Source organism: Chelonoidis abingdonii, chromosome 1 (assembly GCF_003597395.2).
Source record: "Chelonoidis abingdonii isolate Lonesome George chromosome 1, CheloAbing_2.0, whole genome shotgun sequence".
Classification (NCBI taxonomy): domain Eukaryota; kingdom Metazoa; phylum Chordata; order Testudines; family Testudinidae; genus Chelonoidis; species Chelonoidis abingdonii.
The window spans coordinates 170916176-170928240 of record NC_133769.1 but is presented as its reverse complement, the minus strand read 5'-3'; the positions used below and the strand labels follow the sequence as shown (position 1 = coordinate 170928240).

Below are 12065 nucleotides of genomic sequence, written 5' to 3'. Positions count from 1 at the left end.
ACCAGCGGAAGTGACGTACACAAAATGCGTAGCACAGAATCAAGCCCATTACACTCTCAGACGCTTCTGTGAGGGGCGGGGCTCTGAGAGGTGATTGGATGAGTGAGCGGGACGTAGGCCAGAATCTGGGCAGTTGATTGGTGCAACGTGGTAGCCGCATAGGGCAAATGATTGGTAGCTCAGAGTAGAAGGCGTGGCTGGGAGAGGTGATTGGTGGAACGCTGGTGGGGGGTAGGGACAGGTGGTGGAGTCTGTTTCCCCGGTGACGGGCCTGGGCCGCGGGTGTGAGTGTGTCGCGCGGGGCTGGAGACTGATGGCGGAGGAGGCCGCTAGCGGCGCCCAGGAGCTGGAGGCGGCGGAGCGGGGCCCTGGCGCGGCCTATCACATGTTTGCGCTGATGGAGGATCTGCTGGAGAAGCTGAAGTTGCTGAACTACGAAGAGGAGGCGCTGCGGCGCCACCACCTGCGGCCTCTGTCCAGGTGACACCTGACCCAGCCGGTGACCGGGGTGGGGGGTGTCTCTCTGTGCTGGCCTCGGGGGCAGCTGGGTCTGACCCCACCACAGTCTGGATGCGTGGGGCGCGGAGATGTACGGGGGCCTCTTGGCAGCAGCGCCCCCCACACACACACACGCGCATCCCCGGTGAGGGTAGGGGTGGTTTGCTGCTCGCTTCTTGGACGGGAATGGGGGGTTGTCGTGGACCAGGACCCTGTTGTGCTAAGCCCTGTACAGCAGGAAAAGAGGTGGTCCCTTTCCCAAAGAGCTGGCAGTCTAAGTATGAGGTGGGAGAGAACAGGTTCAGACGGAAAGGGGCGCACAAGGAAAGGGTAAGATATTCGTTAGCAGGTTTGGCAGGCTGCCTAGTTATGCGCTGGTTTATGTTACAGACTTAAGTTAGTAGAACTATATCGTTCAGCTGTGTGGAAAATCCACACCCCTGAGCAACGTAGTGATACCGATCTAGCTATGCTTTCCCGTTGTCATAGGCAGAATCTTCACTATCTTTTACAGAACTGCAGCACTGTAAATCTGTGTCTGTGGGACGGACCTTATGGTGGCACTGCTGTACTGTTGCAGCTGTGCCACTGTAAGGTTTCTTGTGTAGCTGCTCTGTGCCAGCAGGAGAGAGCTCTCCCCTGGGCATAATTAAACCACCCCCAACGAGCGGTGATAGCTGTGTTTCCCGCCGACTCAGCGCTGTCCACATTGTCACTTTTGTCAGTTGGAGAGTGTTTTTTTTACACCTTTGACTGACAAAAGTTTTACCAAAAAAAGTGCTACTGTAGACATAGCCTAAGTATAGACAAGCCCTAACTCTTGTCAAGTTTATTAACTTCCCAAAAATCTCTCTTTTTTTAGTATGTGTCTATTTTAAAAAATAAGTATTATGAGAGATTCAGGTTTCATCTGCTTTGGATAACTGTACAGAGACTGGAGAACTAATGAAAATATTACTCATACTGTGTTAGTGCCCAGAGGCTCCCAATGGGATTAGGGCCCCATACTGTTGTGTGAAGTACTTGAATTTAAGAGGATGTGCCAGTTCCTGCCCTGAAGCGTTTAAAATCTAAGTCTCAATCTTACAGCTTGTACATTGGCAGACTGCAGTGTTGTCCACTTTCATAATTTTGTCACAAGTCCCATGAAAATTGGTGTTCCTTAAAGCCCCGGCTTTGGAGTCATAGGAATATATGATATTCTCCATTTATATGTATAGTTCAGGCATAAAGTATGAAAATCTGATCCTAGTGCATCCCACACATTCAACACACAGAAGGTAAATAAAAATTCAGTGTGTTTGTTTTGGTTTGGTTTTAAATCTTAGTATTTTTAATGCAGTTTTGTGCCTCACATTGCAGTGGTGTGCACACCTCATACTTCTGTAGCCCTGTCCACATTGGTGGTGCATTGACTTTTGTTCAAAGCTTGAGCTTCTGGTGTGCATCCAGGGTTCTTCATGCCTTGCTAGCTGAAGCTGCTCAAAGGCTCTGTTCATGGGGTATTGTGGGAGAACTTGTCTGTCCATCCTTTGGCCTTGTGTGGATGTGTTCTCAGCCCACCAGCTAAGACATTTCCGGGTCTGCATGTTCATGCTCATGGCTTCACTGTTGTTGCAGGACACACACACAAGGTCTGTGAGACTAGTGGACAGTTCAGTTATGGTGTCAGCCCTTTTGAATGTGGTGGCAGCAGCTCTTAAAGGAGGCTAGTCTTGGCACCTGCAGCAGATTTGACACACTTGGTGCTTGCTACCATAGCCATGGATTTCCCCTATGTAGACACATGCTTCTGGAGCAGGGCCACAAGCCCAGACTGGTGGAATCACATTGTCCTGCAGACCTGGGATGACCATCAGTGGCTCCAGAACCTTTACATGAAGAAGTAGACCTTCATGGAGGTGTGTGAGAAGCTTTCCCTGACCTTCGAGTGACAGGATATGCATATGAGTGAGGCCATATCATTGAAGAAATGGGTAGTTGTTGCCATCTAGAAGCTGGCTACTCCACAATGCTACAGGTCTATGGCTAACCAGTTTAATGTTGGCAGTTTGTCTGTGGATTGTGGTTATAAAAAGTCATACTGGCTCAGACCAATGGTCCATCTAGCCCAGTATCTTGTCTCTGACAGTGGATGGTGTCAGATGTTTCAGAGGGAATGAACAGAACAGTGCAATTATCAAGTGATCCAGTCCCAACTTCTGGCAGTTGGAGGTTTAGCGACACCCAGAGCATGGCATTGTGTACCCGACTGTCTTATCTAATAACCATTGATAGACCTGTCCTCCATGAACTTACTTAATTTTTTTGTGAACCCAGTTGTACTTTTGGTCATCACAACATCCCCGGGCAACGAGTTCCACTGGTTGGTGTGTGTTGTGTAAAGAAATACTTCCTTATGTTTGTTTTAAACATGTTGCCTGTTAATTTTATTGAGTAACCCCTGGTACTTGTGTTATGTGAATATTGAAATTACACTTTCCTATTCATTTTCTCCATACCATTCATAGTTGTGAGTGATTGATTACACTCGCCAGCTTTGGGCTAATCACAGCCCTAACGTTCCTGAAATAATTGCTGGCTTTGAGGGAATGGGCTTCCCAAACTGCATTGGGGACATTGATGGTAGCCATATGCCCATAGTTTATTTGCAAGGAGCAAGAGAATGTTAGCCACAAAAGGACACTACTTCCTAGTTATACAGGCCTTGGTCAACCACAGGTCCAGGTTCATGGACACCAGCAAGGGGTGTACTGGCAAGGTGCATTATGCCAGGGTGCTGAGGAGACCTGGTGTTTACCATTTTGGACAAGCATGCACTAGTCCCTCCAAGTGATAAGGTGTCAGTGCCCACCAATTTTAGGGGATCCTGCTTTTACCCTTTCCTGACATGACTCATTAAACTATACCCTAACTTCAGAAGGCCTGGCAAAAGAAGGTTTAGTTTCAGGCTTAGTGATTTGTAGGATGAGGATGGAGTGCACAGCTGGCAGACTTGGGAAAAATTGTGCTGCCTTCCCAGTATTGCCAATATCATTGTGGCGTGCTGCACATTGCGCTACACCTGTGAGGTACGAGAAGAGCATTTTTGTTTGGAGTGGACTGAAAATGCTGCTGGTTTGCAGGACCAATACAGGCAACCAGAAAGTGCACCTGTCATTACTGGGGCTGGATCCAAACAGGCAAAAGATATCAGACATACCTTGTGTAACCTCATCCTAGGTTCATGTGGTGATGTGGATGAGGGGGTTTGATGCTTGTAAACTGTTATGGGCCTTGGATTTTTATGTGCTACTGCTAAATTTAATGTGGGCTTTGCAGTATGTTGAGGGTTTTGGTTGCTTGTATAAACATACTGCACTAGGTGAAGTCAGCACGAATTCCGTAACCATTTCTGGTGATTTTGTGGTGGTGGCTGAATAAATGATGCAGGGTTTTTTTGTTTTGTATTGGAGGGCATCTTATCAGTTAAAACTAGTGCTGTCGATTAATCGTAGTTAACTCAGTGTTTCACTCAAAAATTAATCGCAATCAAAAACAATTAATTGCACTTAATCACCATTTTAATCACACTGTCAATCTATAGAATACCAATGGAAATTTATGAAGTATTTTGGATCTTTTTCTACATTTTCAAATATACAGATTTCAGTTACAACACATAATACAAAGTGTACTGCTCATTTTTTATTTTTATTACAAATATTTTCACTATAAAATGATTAAAAATAGTATTTTTTCAGTTCACTTCATACAAGTACTGTAGTGCAGTCTCTTTATTTTGAAAGTGCAACATACAAATGGAGAATTTTTTTGTTACATAACTACTCAAATACAAATCAATGCAAAACTTTGGAGGCTACAAGTCCGCTCACTTGCTCAGCCAATCACTAAGACAAACAACTTTGTTTACATTTACGGGGGAGAGTGCTGCCCACTTCTTATTTATAATGTCACCAGAAGGTGAAAATAGGCATTCACATGGGACTTTTGTAGCCAGCATTGCAAGGTATTTACGTTCCAGATATGCTAAACATTCATATGCCCTTCAGGCTTTGGCTGCCGTTCCAGAGGACATGCTTCCATGCTGATGGTGCACGTTGAAAAAATAATGCCTTAATTTGTGACTGAACTCCTTGGGGGAGAATTGTATGTCTCCGGCTCCGTTTTACCCAAATTCTGCAATATATTTCAAGTTACAGTAGTCTCAGATAAATGAGCACATGTTCATTTTAAGAACACTTTCACTGCAGATTTGACAAAACACAAAGCAGATACCAATGTGAGATAGCTACAGCACTCAACCCAAGGTTTAAGAATCTGAAGTGCCTTCCAAAATCTGAGAGGGATGAGATGTGGAGTATGCTTTCAGAAGTCTTAAAAGAGCAACGCTTCGATGCAGAAACTACAGAACCTGAACCACCAAAAAAGAAAATCAACCTTCTGTTGGTAGCATCTGACTCAGATTATGAAAATGAACTTTCATTGGTTGGTCTGCATTGCTTTGGACCCTTATTGAGCAGAGCCTGTCATCAGCATGGACACATGTCCTCTGGAATGGTAGATGAAGCATGAAGGGACATATGAATCTTCAGCACATCTAGCATGTAAATACCTTGCAATGCCGACTGCAACAGTGTCGTGTGAACACCTGTTCTCAATTTCAGTGACATTGTGAACAGGAAACAGGCAGAATTATCTCCTGCAGATGTAAACAAACTTGTTTGTCTGCGTGATTGGCTGAACAAGAAATAGGACTGAGTGGACTCATAGGCTCTAGAGTTTTACATTTTTATTTTTGAATGCAGTTATTTTTTGTACATAATTCTACATTTTTAAGTTCAACTTTCATGATAAAGAGATGGCACTACAGTACTTAGGTGAACTGAAAAATGCTATTGTTTTATACAGTGCAAATATTTGTAATCAAAAATAAAGTGAGCACTGTACACTTTTTATTCTGTGTTGTAACTGAAATCAGTATATTTAAAAATGTAGAAGACATCCAAAAATATTTAAATAAATGTTGTTCTATTATTGATTAATCATGATTGATTTTTTTTAATCGCTTGCCAGCCCTAGTTAAAACCTAAAACTGGAAGCCCTAAGAATGTTTTCCACAGTTACATTTTGTATAGGCAGTTGAGCTTTAATATGGATATAGTTTCATATGGATTCAGATTCTCTATTAAAACCTTTTTATAAAACTTGTACTTGTCCTATGTTATAACCAAAGCAATTTAAGAACAAAGCATATTACAGTAACATTGAAAAACCTCCTTTTGCATAGATTAAAAAAAAAAAAGACTGGTGACTGAACAGCATAACAATGAACAGAGAAGGGGCTAGTGAGTTACAGAGGTGGCCACTACAAGTATGCCCTGCCTCAGAATCTGGATGATCATCTGGTGTTTCTACCACCTGGTTTTCAAGCATCACCAGCCTGGCATAGGTAAAAGGTTGGGGAAAAAATCAGTAATATGCTGAGCTTGGATGCACATGCTTTGTAGCCGTAGAATTGACAGTCTCCCTCTCCCACCGCGGACAGCATACTGCGACTAGACAGGGACAGAAGAAAATATAGCCATCCTCAGGGAGCTTTGTTGCTGTTGCCAGCACAAAGTGCCAGAGGCAAGCAACAGCGGTTCAGGGCCCAGTGTGTGTAGCGCCAATGAACACACCAGGATGGAGAAGCAAAACACAAGTTTATTTGAGCTCAAATAAGGTGCTAGGGAGAATGCAATCTCAAATCCTGCACACTTAAAACAAGCAGTTTCTTCCTTTTATATCCCCGTTATTTACTACAAAACTTTCTTTGCTGACTAACTGATCTTTCACTCCCCCTCCTTTCGCATCCAGCTGCAGTATCTTTTCTCACTCAATCTTTTTGTCTTCCCCCCCTCCCTCTCCCCTTTCTGCTGCAGAGACATGTATGCTGTATCTAAGAGTGGCCTTGAAACTTGCTTCAATTTAGCTCCAGTGTATTACAGCAGGGAACTGGCTATTACAATCAAAAAACTAACTGCTGACATTACATTTTACAGCTAACACATTAGGTTACACTAGGTTACACAAAGTGTTAAAGGTGGAGGAACAATGGTTCATTGAGGCCTGAGCAGGAGGGCTTTATCAACACTCGTGGTCTTCCATTTTCCCAAGTTACCTAGATTTATGCCTAGTGACACCAACATTGCCATTAGGACTTGTGATCAAAGCAGCCTGGGATACTGCAGCAATGCTGACGGCAGTGAAACTCAAAACAGCACTCAAGCATGACAGTTACAAACAGACTGGTAGCTTGCTATAAAACATGCACTTGTGCCTACTAAGACTATAACCCAGGTCCCTTTTTGTAACAATAAGCATATTCTAAAATAAGCATGCTTCAGTAAATAATAATATAAACAAAGCTAGTTGTGTCTCAGTAGTTTTTCCTCTCTGGGAATCTGTCTTGGATCCCATGTGCTGTGGTGGAACAGGGAAATGGCGCCACAGAAATGGCATGGCTTCTCTGCTCAACAGAAGGTAAATACAACCTCCTGCATGTAATATCCTCCAAAATAAGAGTTATATGGATCATAGCCCAAAATGCCTCCCATTTATTGTAATAACAAAGAATGTGTCTTCCACTTGCCAGGCACTGGGTCTTTCTGCATTGCCTCTTCCTCTTTGGGCTTCTTCCTGGGCCCATCTACAAACAGTTCTTCCAAATGTCTAATATTTCATCTAATGAGGTTTCCTGATAAACGTATTCTTCTAGATGGGTTTATATTTAAATTTGGAATTAATTCTTTCCTGACTTTTTTTTTTTTTTTTTAAATTAAGATTCACAACCCTTTGATGCGGTTTTTTTTGTTTTGTTTTGTTTGTTTTTGCTTATTGTTTTTCTGTAGATCAGGGGTAGGCAACCTATGGCACCTGTGCCAAAGGCAGCACGCAAGCTGATTTTCAGTGGCACTCACACTGCCCGGCTCCTGGCCACTGGTCTGGGGGGCTCTGCATTTTAATTTAATTTTAAATGAAGCTTCTTAAACATTTTTAAAACCTTATTTACTTTACATACAACAATATTTTAGTTATGTATTCTAGACTTATAGAAAGAGACTTTCTAAAAATGTTAAAATGTATTACCGGCACACAAAGCTTTAAATTAGAGTGAATAAATGAAGACTCGGCACACCACTTCTGAAAGCTTGCCGACCCCTGCTATAGATTTATTATCAATTTTATCATATGGCCGCTCGTGAGAATTTAAACTAATTATTCTCACACCACATTTTTTTTCCTTTGGTAGATTTCTAATGTTTCACTATCAGTCGAATTAATGTTATTCTGTGTACAATTTGCTGGCAGGAACATTTTGCATAGACCCTTGCAAGGTGATCACTTGATGGTGATGTCTTTGGAATAATAGGGCCAGATTCTGAATTCACAGAAGTCAGTGGGAAGAGAATTGAGCCCACTGTATTTTAAGGGTCTGAGTGTGATATAGAATAGTTAGTTATTTGGGGTTTTATAAAAAGTAAGAGGCTAGCTCAATTCAGAGTAATTGAAATTGTGTGAGCCCAACTGAAATTACTTGAGCAAGCTGGAGAGGGAGGACCGAGGTCTGTTTAGTTCCACAGGGGGCTCCAAAAACAACTTACACATTATTACATCATATAGACACACTTGTTGGTTGCTCAGTCAGTCAAGGCAGGAAACGTGAACTGCATGTAAAATCTGTAGTCTTACAGAAATTAGTCTTTCTATGTGTGTCACATACATGAGAGATACCAGTGGCTTGGGTGGTCTCCTTTTGTGACCTTATTTATCGTGGAAGCTACTAAAAGTGAATAGCTTATCACAAACTGACTTGTTAAGGAAACTGCTTTCCCATGCTGTGTTGCCCTATAACTTAGGCATCTCAGGTTCAGAGAATCCCATATTTAACTTTTTTCCCTTTTCAAATAGGCACTACTTTGCATTGCCCACTAATCCCGGCGAGCAGTTCTACATGTTTTGCACTCTTGCTGCTTGGCTGATTACTAAAGCAGGACATCCCTTTGAACAGCCGCAAGAATATGATGACCCCAACGCAACAATATCAAACATACTCTCAGAGTTGCGATCATTTGTAAGTGTTGAACATATTTTTGTGTTTTCAAAGGTGTGTTAGATGTGCTTATAAACTTCAGAAATGGTAGTAGCTGCTTCTTCAATCTCTGTGCTCACAGTTCCGAAGACTTGACAGACTCTTATTTGTAAGTTTCATACCATGAAACTTAACATGAAGCTTATAAAGTCTGGGGCCACTAATTCCCTGTAGTGAACTGCAAAAATGGCTTCATTCTACAGCAAGCTTGCTCTTAACCTTGGCTGCTATCATCACCCACAAAACTCTGAGTAGTTCATAGATTCCAAGGCCAGAAGAGACTGTTATGATCATCTAGTGAGTCTGATTGTCTGTATAACACAGGTCATAGAACTTCCCCAAAATAATTCCTAGAGCATAACTTTTAGAAAAACCTCCAATCTTGGCTTAAAAATTGCCAGTGATGGAGAATCCTCCACAACTCCTGGTAAATTGTTCCAATAGATAATTGCTCTCTGTGTTAAAAATTTATTCCTTTTTTTTCTAGTCTGAATTTGTCTAGCTTTAGCGTCCAGACACTGGATCTTGTTATACGTGTGTTGCTCTCCTCAGGATTCCCATAACTGTAAGCAACTGTGGGTTTAAGCTGGAGCCCGAATGTCTACAATGCAGTTTTATAGTCCCACAGCCCAAGCCCCTCAAGCCAGAGTCAGCTGACGTAGACTGGCAGGAAGTGTTTTATTGCAGTGTAAACATATCCTGTGTTACCCCTCTGCCACAACAACTGAGAGCTGTGCTGTTGCTAACCTGTGTCTCAGCTCCCTTTTGACACTCCAGTCTATCTGCTTTGCCAGCAAACTCAGCGAGACTCTGCCAGTCCGAACCTTGCCTTGCAGGTAACAATCAGTGAACCCCAGTTTCTCTGTTCCCCAGAAACATTTCCCTGCAGTTTCCAATCCCTCACTGTAAACACACAGAAATTAAGGTCGTTGTCACCAAAGAAGCAGAGCGGACATCAGCCTAAGTATATTATCAGCGCTATGACATTTATCCATCAAACTTGTAATCTCATCGAAAAGACGCATCAAGTTAGTTTGTACCTAAGTTACCACTAATTTTTAGTTTTATGAGCAGTTCCTCTTTATCTGTCAAGACAAGGTCTACTACTCATTTATGCTTGTGTTGCCTGCTTTAACCTGTAAATAACTCTCTTTCCTACTTAATAAATCCTTAATGAATTTACTGTAGAATTGGCTACCAGTATTTGTCTTTGGTTGCATGTTGGATGCAACACTTTTTGAATTAGAAATTCCAAGGATGCTCTATTACCGGCACAGCGAATGTCACTCAAATTGAAGTTCCCATGATCGCATAGCTTTTCCCCCCAAGACATTATAGTTAGCTGCGTAAGAAGGTGGTCATTCTGTTCCCTTGTGTGATTTGATGTTCTGTAGCAGACACCAACTAATACCTCATATCATGCTTTATCTGCATTCAGTATCATTTTCTTCCAAATTATCAGTGATTTGGAAACAGGTAATACCTTTTTTTTTTTTTTTTAACCTACAATGCCACTCCCCCTTACCTTTTGCCCAATCAATCCTTCCTAAATGGATTGTAACTGTCATGCTGCCTGGAGTGGTTCACAGCCGTGAGTGCCGTCCTCAGAGAAGACTGTCAAAGCAGGACAGACACAGCAAACTGATGGTATGCTCTGTAATTAGGTTTCACCAACCCAGTAACAAATGTGAACTCCTGGATCACTGTAACCATCTTACCATGCAGTCACAGACAGCCCCTTGAGCAATGTAGTCTATCTTGCCATCCAGGCAAACTGGTCTTATTGATAAATGGTCACTTAAACCAAAACTCACAAAATATTCAGGTTGCTCCCAGTCCCAAGAGACCTATCCCTTACCTCAGTTCAATTTGTGTCTTAGATCTCACACCAAGGACAACACTGGTAGCCAATTCTATAGTAAATAAATTAAAGATTTATTAAGTAGGAAAGAGAGAGTTATTTACAGCTTAAAGCAGGCAACATATAAGCACAAATGAGTCACAGTCTGTGGTTCCAAAAGGTGACAGAGATGCAATAATCTGTCCACTTAATGTTTTTTAGGGCTAACCCAGGTTGACCCTGGGGGGGTCTCTGCTTTTTGTTTCTTAGCTCAACCCCTTTGAGAACTCAAACAGCAAAGAGAGATTCAGTTTCTCCTTGTCAGGGATTTTTATCCAAACTGTTGGGATGAGTTCATGTGTAGGTCTCTCCCTCCTGGAGGGAGTATGAAATGCAATCAACAAAGTGTCTGTCCTTTGATGCTATGTGATACATCATGTGCCTTCAGTGGGCCATGGATGAGCACTTTACCTTAATCAGTGCTCCTTTTCCTGTTTGGTGAGTTACACAATTATAGAGGTTTACAGTACAAATACTCGAGATAACTTTATACCATGGGCCATAGAGATTATAAGTGATATATGCATCCTACCAGCATTTCATAAAGTCTAAATACTAAACACATCCTTAGCAATTTAACATCTAATATCTATTTTAGTGATGCCAACACACAAGAAAGCAAGACTGGTTTCCAGCTATGCATCTATAATTGTTCAATGAGGCCTGGGGCCATGGCACAAGCTGCCAGCATCACAATAACCATTGTTTTTAACATTGCAATCATGTGAATCATTGCTCCAGGTTTCAGTAATACCATCTAGATTAAATTTATGATAATTAAATGAGTGATTCCAATTGCTCTTATTTGTTACCTATGCTCCTAGAACTGGTGTATAGGCAATTCAGGAATTTTTTTCTCTTCATGTTCTTTGGTTCCTTGAAAAATTTTGTTCTCAGCCTCTCTTTTTGTGCTAAGTGAGTGTTTATATCTTCCTTCTTTTTAAACTTCCCCTCCTGACTACACTAGACAAGTTTGTCCCTCAGGAGATTGGCTAATTTTCTAAGGGGACAGAAGGCTACAGTTTAGATGGCCTCCACCTCAGCAGAAGAGGAACCAGTGTTCCATGAAAATAGAGTTTAACATTCTGTAAAATGGGTTAAATCAGACTTACTTTTTTCATTGCCACAAAAGATGCATGGGAAATACACTGCTATATGTACACACTGAAGATTTCTCTCTTAAATCCTTGTACAAATGTTAATGTTCCTACTCCTGTTGAAATCAATGGTAAAATTCCCATTGATGTTAGTGATTCAGAATTAGGCTTGTACTTTGGACTTCTTTCTTTTTCTATTAAAGAATAAAAGTCAGACACAAACTGCTCTGTTGACAGGAACTATTGGAAATGTTTTTCCAACAAAGAAATTAAAAGAATTAAAATTGAATTAAAAGAAAGAACTGACGAGGATAGCTATTCCATGGACAGCACTAGAGGAGGGTTGCAACCAAAGAATGTTCCACAACCAATAGCTATTCAAAACCTATTGTAAAAAGAGAAACTATATAATTAATAATCTATTTTAAAATGTTTA

General features: G+C 41.7%; 1 protein-coding gene across 2 annotated transcripts in view; it reads left to right on the top strand.

The window, feature by feature from the left end:
* The first annotated feature begins 245 nt into the window (after nucleotides 1-245).
* The window catches only part of IFT57 (intraflagellar transport 57), a 32744-nt gene continuing 20924 nt past the window's right edge, over nucleotides 246-12065 (top strand). Inside the window, exons 1-2 of one of the 2 annotated variants that reach the window (XM_032780259.2) lie at nucleotides 246-480; nucleotides 8452-8614. In XM_032780259.2, coding sequence (XP_032636150.1) covers nucleotides 314-480; nucleotides 8452-8614 — 330 coding nt within the window. In that variant the 5' untranslated portion in view covers nucleotides 246-313. The remainder of the gene's footprint in view (nucleotides 481-8451; nucleotides 8615-12065) is intronic. The other variant, XM_032780260.2, reaches the window with a different exon arrangement.